Genomic DNA, 19,219 nt, shown 5'->3' with positions numbered 1-19,219 from the left:
GTACTCACCTACGGGGCAGAAACCTGGAGGCTTACGAAAAGGGTTCTACTCAAATTGAGGACGACGCAACGAGCTATGGAAAGAAGAATGATAGGTGTAACGTTAAGGGATAAGAAAAGAGCAGATTGGGTGAGGGAACAAACGCGAGTTAATGACATCTTAGTTGAAATCAAGAAAAAGAAATGGGCATGGGCAGGATATGTAATGAGGAGGGAAGATAACCGGTGGTCATTAAGGGTTACGGACTGGATTCCAAGGGAAGGGAAGCGTAGCAGGGGACGGCAGAAAGTTAGGTGGGCGGATGAGATTAAGAAGTTTGCAGGGACGGCATGGCCACAATTAGTACATGACCGGGGTTGTTGGAGAAGTATGGGAGAGGCCTTTGCCCTGCAGTGGGCGTAACCAGGCTGATGATGATGATGATGATGATGATGATGATGATGATGATGATGATGATGGCGAATAGGTGCCGAGTAAGCTTTTTTTTTTATGAGTGCGTTATGAACTTGTAGTAGCGAAGAGACTGATCCCCCCGACGTTGTGCCTGCGAATTGCCGAAGTACGTTTATTACTGCATTGGTCTGCCTTTCAATTGCGCGGATGTGTGAAGCCCATGTTAGCTGGCGGTCAAGTATAACTCCAAGAAATTTACGCTCTTTCACAAACATCAAAGTTTGGCCATTAAGCCTAAGTTGGAAATTAGTAAACTGTCGTCTAGTGAAAGGAAGTACGGCTGTCTTTGCGTACGAAAGACTCATGCCTCCTTATTTTAAAAAAGGTGTCGATACTATCAAGACCCTCTTGCAGCGTTATTTTATTGTTTTGTATATGAGATCCAGAAGCCCATATGCAGATGTCATCTGCGTACAGAGAATACTGTAGACCAGACGGGAGTTTTTGTGGCAAGGCTGCCATGACACAGTTGAATAAAAACGGACTGAGAACACTGCCCTGCGGAACGCCCTGCGTGATGCTGTGATAATTACTTTCTCCTTCAATTGTTTCCATAAATATTTTTCTATCTTTCAAGAAATTTGTTACCCATCGCAACGTGCAACCATGTAGGCCAAGCTCTAACATACCAGCAAGGACGTGTATGTGACTTACAATGACGAATGCTCTTTGAATGTCTAAGAATACTGCTACTGTCACATTTCCGCAAATTCGTTCATGTTCGACGCATGTGGCAATGTCTAATACTGCGTCCATTGTACACCGATTTTGTCGAAAACCGGTCATGCGGTCGGAAAACACATTTGTGTGTTCACACCACCATTGCAGTCGACTGTTTATGATCTTCTCCATTAGTTTAATACGGAAAAACAGCTTGTGAGACTGACGGGTCGGTAGGAGTCAAGACAAAGTGGACTTTTTCCTGGTTTTAGCGCTGGAATTACCCGAGCTAATTTCCATGAATCCGGAAGAGTCTCTCTTATCTAGATATCATTAAATATCTCCAAAAGAGTCATTCTTCCTACTGCACCTAGGTTCTTTAACATCGCATACGTAACACCATCTGGACCTGCGGTTGTCTTTGTACGGCATGACGAAAGAGCACTTTTCAATTCATTTAAACTAAACTCACAGTTAAGTTGAGGATGTTGTGACATAAAGCACGCACGAACCTTCTGTTCTGCTAGTGTTGTCGAACATGCAAATTGTAGGCAATTAAACGGAATTCCTGGTCTGGATATAAGTTGACAGAATTCTTCAGCAACAGATGTTTCCGGAGTGCTTCGAGCCACGTCTAGGGCTCGGGAGGGATGGCTCTGGGTAACTGGGCCACCAGAAGATTGGACAACGGACCTTGTTTTATTGGAGATCGTTTTGGTAAATATCTTATATAATACTGGGAGTAAGCTAATGTGCCTATATTTTTTCCATTCTTTAACGTGTCCCTTTTTGTCTCCCGTTTTGAAGTAAAGCACCATTTCTCTCTCTCTCTATTATTTTTTATGTGATCGGACTGCCACGAAAGAGAGGTAGGAGCTAATGCAAGCTCCCCAGTGCTTCTTGTGATATAAGTCCTGGTAGAAGTCAAGGAGATGCTTTTTTTTCTCCCGAGATGGATTCCAGGTACTCTCGTTTATGAATGGCCTAGCAACTGCGGCAATCTTTTTTTTTTTTTTACAAAGCTGAATTGACTATGGGTTCTCGAGAACGCTATAGAGGAAGGCTCTGTAATACAGTTTTGACCGCTCGTCGTTCACAAAATTTTCACACCAAAACATACCAAACTCTCCACATGGGAGCTTCTTCCAAACTGCGGCTGCCATAACCCGGAGTCGAAGTTGCCACGTACATAGTATTCGCCATGCCGAACGCCATAGCGAGCTCGTACACAATTCAAGACATGCTCCTAATACTACTCAATAACAAGGTCAAACTGATGAGAAATGTTATCGAGATAATGAATCCTCCGGCCTTCAAAGTCTGAAAGAGCGCATGGTATACACCCGATACTCCGAAATGGCAACAGATAGTTACGGTATCACAGCATCCTCACGCGTTTTATCATTGCATATTGCATTTAAATATTTTTAACTGAAGGACAAAGAGAAAATTATGCTAACGCAAAAACACTTAACAGGCGACGAAGCGGCTCACCTGTTTCTAACGTTCCTACGGGCTGTCGTTTTTCTACCCGGTGGCCGAGCAGCAGGAGCGATCCCATAGTTTTCGCACATTTTCTCATTCGCACTGCGACGGTCAGCAGGGAGGGACTGGGCTTTTAGAGCCCTTATAAAACGAAGCAGTTTATCTCCCCCCGGTGAGTCACATCGCCGGCGGTGAGCAGGTCGTGTCGTACGATGAATGCCACTGAAGGAAAGGGGAAGAGGAACGCCCCTTAGGGCAACCACCTTCAACGTAGTACGTGATAATAAGCAGGCGAGAACGAACCGAATCCGGTGGGATTAAAAGAAGCCCGCGAAGTGCCGAAACGCTATCAGAAACTTTCTCTGAGGCGTCTTTTCTAATAAACTTTGAGCTCAGCGTTTGTCCTCTTTTTATCCTTGGGTTGTCTTTTTCCTTTCTATAATTCATTCTTTTTAGCAACTTTTTTGCCTATACCATGGAGATCTCAGATTAAGAATGCTGCTCAAAGGTAAATTTTCTAGCTATCCTCAAATACATGTGTTATGGAGATATAGGGCTACGAAACGTTTTCTCATACAAAACTTAAGTTTAAGGAAATGGTAGGATTATGTTTTTTTCTCATCTAACCGACCACCGGCTTTTTATGTGACTTTAATAAACATTGTCTTGTGCTGCGTACCACAGTACCACAGCGTACCACAGTACCACAGACATCATTTTTTTAGCGCATCTATTCACATTTTTTTTCTTTTTCGACAGTTTCAAAATCTTATTTCGTTCATAAGCTGCTGTACTTGACAATAAAGCATTATAATCTGTCTCTAGACTTTGACAGTAGAGAATGCTTCCATTCTAGCTACTACTATGAAAAGTTGATTTCATTTCTATTTATTTATGCAGACCTTTGGATTCAGAGCAGAAAATTTCAAAATAGAAAAGAAAAACACATAAAATAAGCGAGAAGGATGAACGCCAGAAACATTGAATAATTTAGAAATTTCGTGAAAAGCTAGGGGAACTGTGCATAATGCCATTTTGGTAAGACACTGTACGAACACCAAATACTTTTGTCTGCCAGTTCATGCATATTAAGGGAACAGACAGCCAGGCTGACGACATCTTGCGTGCCCTGTCAGTGTACAATGCACCATGACAAGAAAACGGTTCGATTGCAACTCACGAAGAGATCGACATAAGAGATTCGTGTAAGTAGCTTGCTATGGAGGGTGAGCACGAATTTAATGTTCTTCATTATTCATGAGAGAGTCGGATGTTGAAAATACGCATGCCCGCACCTTTTAACGCACGCAGGCACAAACGTAAACACGCACACAATGCGACTACAGTTGGCTAGGCGTTTCAAATATCCATCTGAGCCGTGAACTCCTACTATGCGTGTCTATTTCTGTTTCCATATCATTTATGAGAATTAGCTAAGCGAATTTGAGTTTAGCAGAGGCATTCAAAAGGTATATGCCTTGGAAAACCGAGTTTGTCACGAAAAAGATGGTACTAGCGTGTCTATACATAGCTAGCACTGATGTTATCATGGCCGCCATCTTGCGGTACTAACAAGATAGTGGGCAGGTACATAATCGCTTTGCTGCAAAACACGTTCTGGAAAAGGAACAGTCTTATATCATTTAATTAACCACTTGACCCAGATTCCCCCTAGCCCCGCTCACCTTTTTTTAAAAGTCATTTTACCCCCCGTGAAGACGAGAAGATTCAGTGGTTACCTGATTTGGAGGTGGGCCACCCCTTTTTTGGACTTTATTGGAACTTTTGTGTTCACGCCACGCTGGCCGAGAGCTAGAGTCTGGTAGACCTAGCGCGGCATGGCAGCAATGCACGTCGAAGGGGAAGTGCTCCTGGCGGAGGACTTTACTGAAGACCTGGGATGGCGGACAGTGTCCAGCCGAAAATCTAGAGCTACGACGAGGCCTGGATTGGGTGATGGCGGTTCGCCAAGCGAGATGCCTGAACGACGGCGCGCAGGTGAACGGCACGGAGGCTCGGCAATCAAGAATCGCATTGTGAAGGTGTCGCGAATGCCACCGATGCCACAAGACCACATCAAAATAGACATTCGCCCACGGGGTGGACTGAATTTGGAGAAAGTTAGCTCTACAGCAGTGGGCAAGGTAATCGTAGAGGCGGCAGGCCTCAGTACTGAGCAGATTAGGGAAGATGTTATTTGCCCTAACTTTATGCAAAATATCTTGGTGGCTAGTACGCCAGAAAGGAGCAACGTTGGACGATATGTGACACTCAGGTCAATCAGAGTGGCAGACAAGTATTTTGAAGTCAGTGCGAACGAGACGGCTCCAGACACTACGTGTAAGGGGGTCATTCGCTATGTAGACATTATGGATGGCCCAGTGACACTTGAGCGGAACATCGTTAACGATCGCAATCTGCTGGCTATGGCGGTCAAACGAATCAAGAACACAGGATCAGTTATCATTGTCTTCGACAGATTGAAAGTGCCCAGTTTCGTCAGATATGGGCCAACTCTGGTCCGGTGCTTCCTGTATCGAAAGCAGTTGGATGTATGTTATCTGTGTGGCAAGCTTGGACATCGGGTGGATGTCTGTCCGGCGCCCGATTGTTTTGAATGCCGAGGATGCGGGGCTCGGAACCCTGAAGAGGATCACAACTGTGTGCCTTGTTGCAAGCTTTGTGGCGGACGACACCTGACCGCGGATAAACATGCAGACAACGATACCAGCTTCCCTACGTCGTGCGTGTTCCACGACAGGAGAGAGCCAGGGCGGAGCTAACGGCGGAACAGGAGGCAACCGAGATGATGCAGCTGGTGAGCGCCCGCCAACGCTCTAAGGGACGCTCGCGTTCTAGGAGCCGCTCCATGCCGAGGCAGCGGCCATCGTCTGGGACTCCAACGACCAGGAGCCGCTCCGTTTCTAGGGAGGCGCGAGTGCGCTTTCCTGCAGCTGGTGGAGGCGATGGCTCAGCTGGAAGCCAGACCACCTGGGCTGACAAGGTCAAGGGCGGCATCAGCGCCGGCCGAGCGCGCGAGCAGCGCCAGGAGCATGTGGATGGTAATAGGGATAGGGGTAGGATTGCGCAATTGAAGAGAGAGAATAATAGCTTAAAAGCAGCCATTGACGGGTTTATCACAGATATAGCTGAACTTAGGAACGGTTTACCTTCTGGTAACAGCGATAGCTTAGGACATGTTAGGAAACATGATGACTCGGTTGAGGAACCAAGGTCTGTGGGGGTCGCAGAAGAGAACATGGCGGACAAAGAGACACCTGCTACGAAAAAGAGGGCCCTATCCTCGACGGTGCGGATTCAGGGCAAAATCGGTTGCGAGTTAAAGCAATGATGGCGACATTGCAAGAAAGTGTAAATCAGATCATTAGTAGACATGAGCGGATAGAAGGACGGGAAAATATCACGGATCAGAGATTAGGCAAAATTGAAATATATCGAAACCAGACGGTGGTCCTTGTTATGGAGCGGGAGTGCACTCGGCTGCTAGCCCAGCAGGGTAAGTCGCCGAGTGGACTTGAGCTCAAAACTAGTTCACCAAATTTCCGTGGCCAAGATGGCTCTATTGAATAGTTCATTTAGTATTTGGAAGTGAAATTGTAGGGGGTTCAATCATGAGAAGGCGTCTCTGCAGAAGTTTGTTAGAACGCATGGTGGGAAAACTCAAGTTATCATGTTACAGGAGACACTGACGTCTAACTTGACCTTAACGGATTTCAAAGCGGAAGTTAAGGATAATGAACAGGGCAGAGGGCTGGCTACTCTCATTAATAGGAGGTTGGCGTATATTAGACATGATCTTCACATGGCGGACTGCAAGATCGAATATATATGGTGGAGGTAATTTTAGGTCGGCAAAGGTCATTTCAGAGGAGCGTTTACCTGCTTAACCTGTACAGTAGCCCCCGGATACGAAGCAGAGTTTCAAATCTCTCTTGACCAAGGCAACCAATCTGGCTAAGGATGCACCGTTGCTTATTGGAGGGGACTTCAATGCACCATATCATGTGTGGAAGTATGTTTATAGCACTATTAAAGGGGAGAGACTATGGCAGCATGCACTAGACTTGAATTTAACTCTGATTACAGACCCTTCGTATCCCATCAGATGTGGCACGTCGACATGTAGAGATTGGACACCTGATCTCACTTTTGTTCGGGGGGTGGTGGATTCGTCCTGGTCCAATTCTAATATAGATTTTGGTAGCGATCATAACATACTTATGATTACTTTGGTAGTGGCTATTAAAAAGGAACGCGCATTCAGGATGGTTGACTGGGATGCATTTAGGAAACGAAGAGCGCAGAGAATCGAAGATGAGGGAAATGAGCTGACCTTGGAACAGTGGACTAGTCAGCTTAAAAGTGACGTTGAAGCGTCCACTAAAGAGGTTCAGACCGATATTCACACGGAACACGTGGATAGTCGCCTGGCGCATTTGTTGGAAGCGAAGCAGTCGATGTTAGCGAGATGGAAGGGTCAGATATTGAATAGAAGGTTTAGAAAGCGTATAGCAGTGGTTAATCAGGAAATTGAAGACCATTGTCGGGTACTGTGCAAGCAGCAATGGGATGAAGTTTGCAATTCTATTGATGGTCGCATTAAGAGGGGAGGCACCTGGAGTTTGCTCAGACATTTACTAGATGAGACAAACACTAAATCTAATCAGAGGACTGTGATAGGTAAGCTGGTCCATCAGGCGTGTCGGGACCCCACGGAGCAGGAGTTGCTGAAGGATTTGGCATAGAGATACCTTCCGTTGGAGATCTGGCACCATACACCTGACGTGAATTTGGAATATAGTGGGGACGAAAATGCAACTATGGATGAGGAATTTACTGAAAGTGATATAAGGACGGCACTGCAGAATCTGAATGGTCGATCGGCATCAGGGCCGGATGGCATTACGAATAAAATGTTACGGAATTTAGACGACGGGTCAATTGAGTTCCTTACGCGGGATATCAATTGCCGGTGGAAGGAAGGCTCTTTCCCGGAAGAATGGAAACTTGCAATTACTGTTCTGATACCCAAACCGGGGAAAGCCATAGGGCTTGAAAATCTCAGACCCATTTCCCTGACATCGTGTTTGAGGAAAGTCGTTGAGCATGTCATTTTAAATAGGCTATGACGCGTTATGTTGAGCGCAATAGAGTCTTTCCGCAATCGATGATAGGATTTCGGCCCGGCCTCTCGACTCAGGATACTATGATCAGGATTATGCATCAGCTCCTTGACCGGCGGAGAAGGGATACTAAAGCACTAATTCGACTTGATGTGGAAAAAGCATTCGATAAAATCCGACATTATTTCATTTTACGGGTGCTATCGCACTTGAATATGGGGCAGCGGCTTTTCCATTTTGTCAAGGCTTTCCTTATGGATAGAAGGACATGTCTCAGGCTTGGGGAGATAAAGTCACAAGTCTTTAAATTGGGTTGCTGTGGTACTCCGCAGGGATCTGTACTCTCGCCTATGTTATTCAATCTGGCGATGTCGAAGTTGGCTAATACACTGGACACTGTCCAGGATATTGGCTATTCTATCTACGCGGACGACATCACTATATGGAGTGTCGGTGGTAGTGATGGAGAGCTTGAGGCTAGGCTGCAGAAGGTGGTAACGCTTACGGAGGAGTATCTGGGTCTCATGGGGCTCAAGTGCTCCACTAAAAAAGTCGGAGTTGTTGATCTTCAAATCTAAGAAGCTAGGCCGTAGGCCGAAGGGTTGGGTACCGGAAGTTGAACCTTGCATTAGAAATCATTCTAGGGAAGGGTCGGTGATACCCACAGTTGAAGCAATCAGGGTCCTGGGTTTTGTGCTTGAAGTAAACGGATCGAACATTAGAACCATTCAGCGTATTACCAAGAAGACGGAGGAGGCCATAAGACTTATAAGAAGGATCTCTAATAGGCATAGGGATTTAGGAGAAGAAGGTGCGATGCGCTTAGTTCACGCATTTATTATGTGTCATTTCTCGTATATGGCAGCTATGCTAAATTGGAATAGGGGGAGAAAAATTAATTTGAAGCATTAATCAGAAAAGCCGTCAAGGCTGCGCTTGGTCTGCCTACGACTACGTCAAACGATATGTTATTACGACTGGGTTTGCATAATACTTTAGATGAAATTGCCGAGGCTCAGCGTACTGCACAGAGGGAGTGGTTGCTAGGTACACCAGCGGGTAGGTATATTTTAGAGCCAATTGCAGAATCGGTGGCGGTGTCGCATGATAGGGCGCCCCTACATGAGTAGAACGTGAACGTTAGGGCAAATATCATGGTTCGTCCGTTTCCGCGGAATGTGCACCCCGTGCACAATGTAGGTAGGCGGGTCGCGAGAGCTGGGGCTTTGTTGTGAGAGGCAAAGGATCAGGAGGAGGAGTCTGCGTTTGTTGACACCGCATGGATTAATGGTAAAAATACTTATTAGGTGGTGGTGGTAGATGGCAAAGGCAGCGTTGGAAATACCGCTTCCATTTATACCAAAGATCATGGGGTCGCCGAATAGGTGGCTATTGCTCAAGCACTAATTGATCCAAGAAGAGTTTTGGTGTTTAGTGACTCGCGATCTGCGATTAAAGCCTTCTCGAGTGGACATGTTGCGGAGCCGGCTAACAGACTGCTGCAGGGTGGTGATATCACTTCGCATTGAGTTACTTGGTTCCCGGCGCACATGGGTACAGTGGAAGGAGCCCCGTATAACGTAAACGAGGTGGCGCACAAGGAAGCACGAGGATTAGTGTGCCGTGTACTCCCTGAAGGGGCTGGATCGCCCGCTGTTGAGTACAGGGACCAACAGTTAACCTACAACGAAATCACCAAGCACTGTTACTCAGAGCACAGAGCATTCCCCCTGCCACATTCTAAATTAAATAGGCCACAGGCGGCTACATTAAGGCTTCTGCAGACACGAACGTAGCCTAACCCGGTCGTCATGAATAAAATTAATCCAGACAGCGGGATTTCAGTCTATTGTAGTAAGTGTGGGGGTTTGCTCGATTTAGAACAACCGCTTTGGCGCTGCTTGGCGTTGCCCGGTGATGGTTCTCGAGGTGAAAAGTGGTGGCAGCGGATGCTGCACAATGAAGTGCTGGCGGACCAACTCAGGGCTGTCCAGAGGGTCCGTGTGACGGCAGAGGGGCTCGGCCTCGGACTGATCCCTCAGGACCTAAATAAAGTTTTTCATACCATACCATACATTCCAAGATGTGCGCTCTATCTGCAGATTGATTTAATCATTTATTTACTTATTCATTCATTTATTTAGTTATTTACTTATTCGTTAATTCATTTATTACAGAGTCCCACATGGAATAAATGATGTTTTCTTAGTTAACCTCGAAGCGGTACTTCTGTTCCGAGATGCTGAAAAAGAGAACACAAAATCTAATTCTTTGCATTATTGGGGTATCTCAACAACGATAGTCTTAAACCCGCAAAAGACTGTGCACAAGACTTCAGAGCTAGCCGGCATTGCGGGCGAGCATACTGCACTTAAATGGTACGCAGTGTTGCGTACAGTACATTTAAATACATGTATTTATTCATTCATTCATTCATTCACTCATTCATTGATGTTAATTTACGAAAGCAACACCTGGTCAGGTATATATCTAAAGAAGTAAAAAAAAAGCGGGACAGGAAAGTTTTGCGTCAGTACTCCATTAACATGCGCACAAAGCCCAGGACACGAGTATTATTTTTGCATTCCACATCCACCGAATGCGGCTACCGCCGTCGGCAATTCAACCGGCGGCCTCGAGCTCAGCATGCAGACCACCATAGCCAGTCAGTCACCGCGGAGATTAATCGACTATAAAGAAGCGCTGTTTTTCACGAAGAGTCTGTTGTTGTAAAAGCCTTGAACTTAGAGCCAGGTGGGAGACATATACTCACAATGTCACATGCACCTTCGGTGTCCTATACGATGGAGGGGCACTCAATAAGTTCGAGTGCAAAATTTCCCAGAAAGAAAGTTCTGCTAACCGTTGTTGAAGACTACACCTACCTTGAATAACCTGCATAAGACGTCGTTGAACGTATCGTGCACTGTTCGGCAAATGCCAAAGCGTGTGTTCGAAACGTTCAGGGTACGTTCATGGCGAGGTTCCTCAAGAAAGCGTGCCTGTGTTGGGCCCGCTTGGCAGAAAATCGCCATATAGCGATAAAGGGTCAGCGAAGCGCTCAAGATTGTTGAATGGTCATGCTAAGTTTGACATCACGCGCACAGAAGCATATGTCAGTCACTGGAGTGCGTTGCATCAGAGTAGGGCAGCCTGAAGAGCAGAATGCGCGGCGCAAGCAATCGAGCGACTTCTATTGCAGATAACTGGGAAGGCCGAAAGCATTAACAAAAAAAAGTACGCTGCGCTACACACTCGCATTTCATAGCCTTCATTGAAACCATTTGGAAGCAGGCCAATCCAAGTGACTTGGTCCAAACGCAAACAGTAGAACTTCGTTCTAAATTACAGGGTTTAACCTCTCAAAGTAACTCGTGGGATATCAGATATCGCGTATGGAGGGGGGACTCCGCATCAATTTCGACTATTTGTGATTCTTTAACGTGCACCCCATGGCATCCCATTGCATGGCCCACATGAGCACCTTTCTTTTTTTTCTATTCCGCGCTTCATTGAAATGCTTCCGGCAGTCTAACCCGCGGCCTCGAGGCTCAACAGAAAAACGCTGCACCGTGGCAGGAAGAACAGCGTTCAGTTTTGTGCATACGTTATGTGTACAATCCTCACTCCCCGGATATACACCTATATGCTATGTTAGACGGCGCAGTGGGAGAGCCGGGATTACTTTGTTCGTCACCGTATACCAAAATCTCATAATCTTTGTTCGTGTATTACTCTAAAATTAATATATTTTCTTTTATCATACGGACATGTGTAATAGGCAGGTGTGCGGCGTCAGGCCGACTTCGAATCCATGTGAACGCGGTCATCAAAAGGTGTGCACCAAATACACCGACTCATGCCCGCAACTGCCACTGAGAGAGCTGATATATTGGGGAAAACGCAGATAATTGTCACAAAGCTGACCTTCGTTTATGCGATGCCAAAAGAAAGCACTGGGTATATATGGTGCGCCAAAGGCAGAAGTCGACCGAACTCGTTCGTGTGTCTCCGAGTGCTGCATGGACAGTCTCTGCTCTATAGAGACTCTGTTTACCGACGCCGCTTTCTGTGACACATTTCTCTGGTGTCCGCTTTACGCTATCGCGTTGCGCGGATTGCAAGGCTCCCGCGACAACAGGCGTGATAAGACTGGACAGCGCATGGGCAATGAGCTTGTAGCTTGTAGACTCTCGATCTGGAAGGGCACGCGTACGCACTCCCGATACCTCGGCCACCCTGGGGAGATTGCAGCCTCGACGCCGCGCATTGACAGGGCTTTCGCTTGCCAAACACTACACGTTGTCAGTGCACCGCCTTTAGATTGCCCCCGGACCGGTGACGTTGCTTCTGTGGCGTGACCACCTGATAGCAGTCGGGTCGACGGTCGTTCTGTGTTTCTATGTTGACAGGCTTTATCTCCATCTGCGTGCTCAGCGTGATCCTGCCCTCTCTGGTCAAGTGACAAAGTCGATGTGCTTGACGTGGCAGGCGCCACGCGAAGAATGCAAAATGAGCCAAAGAAATGACGCCCACGAACCGAAAGGAGTGCCTTGTATACAAATTGAAACAGCTCCGAAAGTACCGTCACGAAGGCTCCCATCAGCCTCGGTGGTGCTACCAAGCCTGGCACGAGCACTGTCCAGGACATTTTTCGATGCAAATCAAAGTGCTCGTTTTTCACGCATTGGAAGATGCGATTGGCTCCGGTTCAGCAAATTACACGCACTCTCTAATGATAGGTTCAGAAACAAACGAAAAAGAAAGTTGCAGTTTTGCCCAAGCTGCGAAGCTCTGAGCAGCGATAGCCCATTTTACGCGCTGTAAGACCTCGTGTTTTTCAGCAGTGTCAGTTGCCGAAAAACATTCGCAGTATGTCATGCTAGCATCCCGTTCAGAGATATCAAGAATTCAGCTTACTCCTCCTTCCTACCCCGCGTTGCACTTCTCCAGCACCGAATCGTGTACTTGGCATTGTGAGTCATTCGTTGTTTACGCTAGCACTTTGCCACTGTTGTGGGGTGGCGCCGTCTGCTGAAGGTCGGTTTCGAGAACGGAGAGTCCGAGATTCGAAACTGGTTGAGATGTTTTCTTTAAGGTTTTATATCTGATATTATCGATAGTCGTAACGACAGGGTGGTAATTAGAATAGGGAAAATCTGGAAAGGGACATCGAAAGAAACCCCGTGTCTCCCCATGATCCTCGGCCACCCAGATTCCCCAGATGGCTGGAATGTCCATACATTTCTGAGACGTTATCGATACGTCTTCCCTAGATATAAACAAAACAAACGAAAAAAAACGAAATAAGAAGGAAAAAGAGCTCCAGAATGCCGTTGCGGAATTAAATGTTTTCATTGAAACGCAATCAAAATAAAACGACCTTCTCTAGTCCCCAGAAAGCCCCTGTGGGAAAGATATTTCCATTAACATACTATCAAAAGTAGAACAGCCCTTTTAGTCCCAAAATGGTACCAAATAGGAGTAACAAATCTGAGGAGCGAATATTACCTTTGCGTATTATTTCATTGCTGCCAGCGTCACAGGCCAGCGCGTTGAACGCTGGCATATGACGCTGAAGCTGTTGCAGAGCTGTCAATACTTTAGTCGAAAAAGCGCTCATATTGAAGTAATGGTAAGCAGACATGCGCCCGTTGCTTCTCGAGTCAAACTGGTGCGCTGCCATCGCGTGGATGCTGATGTTACGCGTTCGCTATTAGTGCGCATAGAGGAAGAAAAAAAACTAAGGAGAAGCCGTGACGTGACTTTTTGTGAAGCTCAGTGACGCCGGAAATGTGCCGTTACTCCGCCATCTTGTCGGAGCAAATCTTCCTTCCTTTACATTTCTCGCTGGTGGCACTGAATGACGTTGGTCTGCGCAAACGTGCGTGCACCACAGCAATCCGACCAACGGATCCAATCACTGGGTATACCATTGCCCAATACGATTGCCTAAGTCAATTTCGAACGAGTATTGTGCTATATAGCGTTGAAAGGAGTTCATAATGAATTCAGCAAGTTATATTGTAAGATATAATTCGCATAACTGTAAAAACTTATCAACAAGAAAAAAAATAAGGGATATCAGAAATTATAACGTGAGAAAAACCGAGGATGCCTTAAAAAATGGACGTAGCATGAAATCAGTGAGGAGGAAACTTGGCATAGGACAAAACAAGAAGTATGCACCCAAAGAAAGCTGGCTTGGCATTGGTGGATACATGACAAAGCTGGCTTAGCGTTGGTGGATGGCCATGTTTGTAAAAATCTTTTTGTCTGGTAGAAGAACGATGCCTTAGGCATCGTTCTTCTACTTTGTACAGGTTGGTGGTTATTCCACTACAATTAGAAGTGACTGCCGCAGTCTTTTGGTCCTGCCGTGCCCACAGCACTGTGCTAACATTGCAAAAGACGTTTTTTGTGTGTGCACACTGCTTTTATACGGTGACTTTGAAACGAACCACGGGCCTGATAAATCAAATGAGGACACTTCAGACCTATTAAAACAGTTGCTTACAGCACATTCCAAGTTAACAGCCGAGATTGTAGCTCTTAGAAGACATCAGGGAAATTTAGAGAAAACTATATCTGACTTATAGTGCACGTTCTGCGGATTTAGAAAAACAAACAGAACGTGCTGGCAATTCAGAGAGCGCAATTAACACATTACAGTCAACACTGGCCTATATGGAAGATTACAGTAAACGTTCCAACGTGATCGTTTTTGGTGTACGTGAGGAGCAAGACGAGACAGAATGTGACCTAAAACAGAAGGTACTAACTGAAATCTTCTCCAAAACACTTGATGGCCATTGCACTTCTGTCGGTAGAATTCATCGTTTAGGAAACAACAGTACCAACAGACCTGTGATAATATTTTTCCAAGATTACAATGAAAAACGAAATGTCCTTAAAACGCACACAAGCTGAAGGAAAAGATATATGATTCAACACGACTATACTCGAAAGAAACCCTTAGGAAACAAAAACTTTTATGGGACAGTGCTAAAGCGGAAAGAGGCAGCAAAATAAAGGTGAAGTTAGTGAATGATAAGTTGCTCACTGCTGGCCAAGTGTTTTCATGGGATTATACCTCTTGCACAACGGTGAAACTGCAATCGCAGCGCACACGAAAGGATGACTGACGTAATGAGCAGGTTACGAAGGAATTCAGACTAATAAACGTAAATGCGAGGAGCATAATCAATAAAAGCGAGCAGCTTGAGGATAATCTTCTTGGTTACAATCCACATGTCGTCCTAACCGAGACATGGCTTCGCGATAAAATGGATAATAAAGACGTCTTTCCTCAATATTATCAAGTCTATCGACGCGACAAATTATCAAGAGCTGTTCTGGTTAAAAACAATATCCAAGCTACTTTAATTCATCAGATCGATAACCATGAAAGCATCTCTCTTAAGCTACTTTTAGGGGCCATTCCATCCTCTTATTCGCAGTTTATCGAGCTCCAGATTCGCCTCCCCAGTATTTACGCGATCTGTCTGAAGACATGTCATCATTCAAACACGATAACATATTTCTTGTCGACGATTTTAACTTACCTGGCTCTAATTGGGATTTGGCTTCATGTAACTCGCGACATCGCGCTAATACTGAACATTTATTTGATATATTATGCTCTGTTACAATTTGAAACAGGTAGTAGGAAAAGCTACACGTATTCATGGTTTATCTAACTCCGTTCTTGACCTGCTTTTTGTGAGCCGCTCTCTGGAAACATTTTCTGTTTCGATCCATAAAGGACTATCTGATCATGAGTTGGTGTACTTCACTTCTGAATTCGTCGCTGATAAACGTGCCGCACCAGCCAAAACCGTGCTTGTGAAAGATTTCTCGAATGCCAGGGATGAGAGTGTATTAGATTACTTGGATACGCGCCTCAGCGGTTTCTACGAAAGTGAAACGTCCGCTCTTTTGTCTAAATTTAAAAACATGTGCGAATATTGTGTGAGTCATTTTATTCCTACAAGACGCAAAAGAACTGGCAAACCTAATCCCTGGATTACGCGAGAAATCTTGAACCCCCCAAAAAAACTTAAACGCTTAAGAGCCCGTGTCCCTCAATCATCATTCAAATGAAGCAGGTTTCCATGAACAAAGCAGTTCCGTCTGCTAAGCGACATTACTTTCAAGATGTTTTGCCGAGCTTCATTCGAAACACCCCTCAGACATTTTGGAATTTTTTAAGCAAACAAAAGAAATTTCTGCCTGCAATGATGCATGAGGACATGTTGCTCACCAACAAAAAAGATGTTGCTGATAAGTTCAATTCGTACTTTCACAGTGTTTTCCATACCTACAAATAATTTTACAAACCGTGATTCTTGTTCCCAACCTGTACATAATCTTGTATCCCAAACTGGTATTTTTGCAATGCTATTGAATCTTAAAACAAAAGCAAATCCTGGACCAGCCGAAATACCTAATGCATTCTTACATCGTTATGCTGAAATGGTTTCGCACTTTCTTGTCATCATTTTTCGTGCTTCTCTTTTGTTTTCAAGTCTACCACCCGATTGGAGGGTGGCCCGTGTCGTTCCCATACACAAGAAAAGTGGTGCCGCATTTCTTTAATAATTACCGCCCCATATCGTTGACCTCATCATGCTGCAAACTTCTTGAACATATTATAGCCAACTACATTAAAACATTTCTTGATGACAACAATGTATTATTGGCTTCCAGCATGGATTTCGAAAAGGCTTTTCTACGGTCACCCAACTCACATAAATAATTCACACTTTCGCTCAGGTTCTTCACAATTCCGGCCAAGTGGATGTCATATTGCTAGATTTTCAGAAAGCTTTTGATTTAGTGCCGCACAGTAAACTTCTCCAAAAACTTGAAACTATTGGTCTTCCTTCTTTGATTGTTAACTGGGTTTTTGCTTATCTATCTAACCAATTTCAGTATGTCAATATCGATGGTCACTGTTCTAGCAAACTTCCAGTCACTTCTGGTGTCCCGCAAGGCAGTGTCCTTGGACCACTACTTTTTCTTATCTACATTAATGATGTTACAGACGTCATCACTCATCCTGTTATGTGGATCACTAACAAAAGAAACAGTCATTCCTTTTCATATAATCTTCCCACTCGTCATCTTTCAGAGGTCAAAGAATATACATACCTTGGAGTAACACTACCGAATAGCCTTAGCTGGAATCAACATATTGAAACCGTATGATCTTCTTTTCGTAATCTCTGTTTTCTTCGACATAGGTTAAAACAAGCTCCTTCAAACGTTAAACACTTGGCATATAAGACCATGATTAGATCAAAACTTGAGTATGCGTGCACTCTATGGGATCCTCACACAAAAATTAATATTAATGCGCTTGAAAGAGTACAGCGAAAAGCTGTTCGATTTATATTTTCCAAATATCGTTCCAGTGACTCCCCATTTACTCTAATGCATCAACATAACATAAAGTCCTTAGAAGCTCGGCACAGAATAATATGGTTAAAATTCCTCTTTCTACTAAAAAATAAGAATAAAATTGTCAATGGCTCCTGATTTGTATCTTAAACCGACAACGTCCAGGTCAACACGAAACAGGCACACTGAAACGCTAACACCTTACTTTGCCACAACAAACCACTTCAAATTTTCTTTTTTCCCGCGTACTATAACCGAGCGGAATCAACTGCCAATATCTTCGCTCGTTGACATTGATGCCTTAGAACAGGCCATTCTGTGAATTGATGTTTTTGTTCATATCTTGCCTTGTACTTTTTTATCTTGTGCTCATAGTGTTGCTCCTGCCAGGGCCCTTCACTGGGCCTGCAGTATGTTCTAAATAAAACTAAAATAAAATAGAATACATGAGCCTATAGTTAATTGTCTTGAAGAAGGCAGTGTTTCAACAAACAGGAAGCATGGGTTTCGGTGAGGTTTTCAAACATTACACATTTAGTCGGAACGATCCATGACTTCGGTACTGCAGTAAATGAAGGAAAAGAAACCGACGCTATCTTTATGGATTTGACGAAGGATTTTGACAAGGTTTCCCACAACAAGCTTCTTTATAAATTAGGTTACATAATAAGGAACGATCAGTTATTAGGTTGGATGAGAGGTTATCTTTCGAAACGGTACCGATCTGTTACTTTGAAAAACGTACTCCACGCACTATGCAACTCGGCTACGTCATTCCTTCACCATTAAGCTATTATCTACTTGAGTTAACTAGAACCATAACAGAATGGAACAACCTCAGTAACATAGAACTAAGTGCCATCGTTTGAAAAGCGCCTGACTTGAAATTATGACCTGCATTGTACTTATTTTGAGCCTGGCTGTTTGTTTTGTGTGACAAAATTTTCGTCCACCCTGATAAGATCTTAAGAAAAGATCGCAGTATTCATAAGTAACTAAAGATTAATAACAAAATTAAGTTGCTGAAAACCAAGTTCAAGCCATTTGGTAGACGCATGTACGTAGCTGTGAGAGAATAAACGTGGGCGACTGGGCCAAAATTGCGTTTGCGTGCGTGCGTGCATGCGTGCGTGTGTGTGTGCGTGTGCGTGTGTGAGTGCGTGCGTGTGTGTGTGCGTGTGTGTGTGTGCGCGCGTGTGTGTGTGTGTGTGTGTGCGTGTGTGTGTGCGTGTGCGTGCGTGTGCGTGTGCGTGTGTGTGTGTGTGTGTGTGTGTGTGAGAGAGAGAGAGAGATTTTCATTCGGGGATTAATGCCATGGTTAGTGATGATAATGCCGCACTTTCTTTTCTTTCTAGCGCGCGAAGAATGTCACAAATGCTTCTGGGTGTGACCCCCGATGGGAACAGCTGATTATCCACTGGGCGAACAAACTAACGAGACACTCAGTATTAGCCCCCCTAAAAAATCAGACGCATAAGGTATAGCTGTTAAATTAAGTGTGCTTGTTTCACAGTCAAAGCAAAGTCATACGACAACGCCGGCCCGTTATGTCGATTTAAAACAATGCGATTCAAGACCCACATTGAAGCCGTCTTTGAAATTGCTCGCATGAGGCTGACCAGAGGCGCTTGCAAATAATAAAAATTGGAACCGAAACCATCTAAGGTAATTGTCAAAGTCAGCGATAGCTTTTTTGTGTAACCTGCTGCATATCCTCATGCCATATATCCGTGAATCATGAAACCTTATGGGCACATCAGCAGGCATGCGAAGTGACATTCTCGCAACCAAACACAGTGATGAATGATACCACGACACAGTATACGCGTCTTGTTGGAATCACAGCATCCCAGTGGAAACTCCGCGGCAACACCCATCATCTCCAGAATCCTGGCTGCAAGTTCTTTGCAATGTCTATCCATCAAGCGGTGGCACTTGACGCTGAAGCGTCTGTTATGGATGGGGTGCTATCGCTTTAATATGTTTTAAGGATATGAACCCCCTTGTGTCACCCTGACACAGACATTCTGAGGCATTGTATAAGAATGGCCGCATGCTAAATACCACGCACGCAG

The 19,219-nt window shown here is 44.9% G+C and overlaps 1 protein-coding gene across 4 annotated transcripts in view; it reads right to left on the bottom strand.

The window, feature by feature from the left end:
• The window catches only part of LOC135911011 ((Lyso)-N-acylphosphatidylethanolamine lipase-like), a 91,125-nt gene that overhangs the window by 47,178 nt on the left and 24,728 nt on the right, over nt 1-19,219 (bottom strand). For 2 of the 4 annotated variants that reach the window (XM_065443078.2, XM_065443080.2), the window contains one exon: nt 2,608-2,820. The exons of the other annotated variants lie outside the window; for them this stretch is intronic. In XM_065443078.2, the coding sequence (XP_065299150.2) occupies nt 2,608-2,820 (213 nt within the window). The remainder of the gene's footprint in view (nt 1-2,607; nt 2,821-19,219) is intronic. 4 annotated transcript variants of the gene reach the window in all.

This window comes from Dermacentor albipictus, chromosome 1 (genome assembly GCF_038994185.2).
Source record: "Dermacentor albipictus isolate Rhodes 1998 colony chromosome 1, USDA_Dalb.pri_finalv2, whole genome shotgun sequence".
NCBI lineage: Eukaryota > Metazoa > Arthropoda > Arachnida > Ixodida > Ixodidae > Dermacentor > Dermacentor albipictus.
Note: the sequence above shows the minus strand (reverse complement) of the source record. Positions and strands in the feature narration are given on the sequence as shown.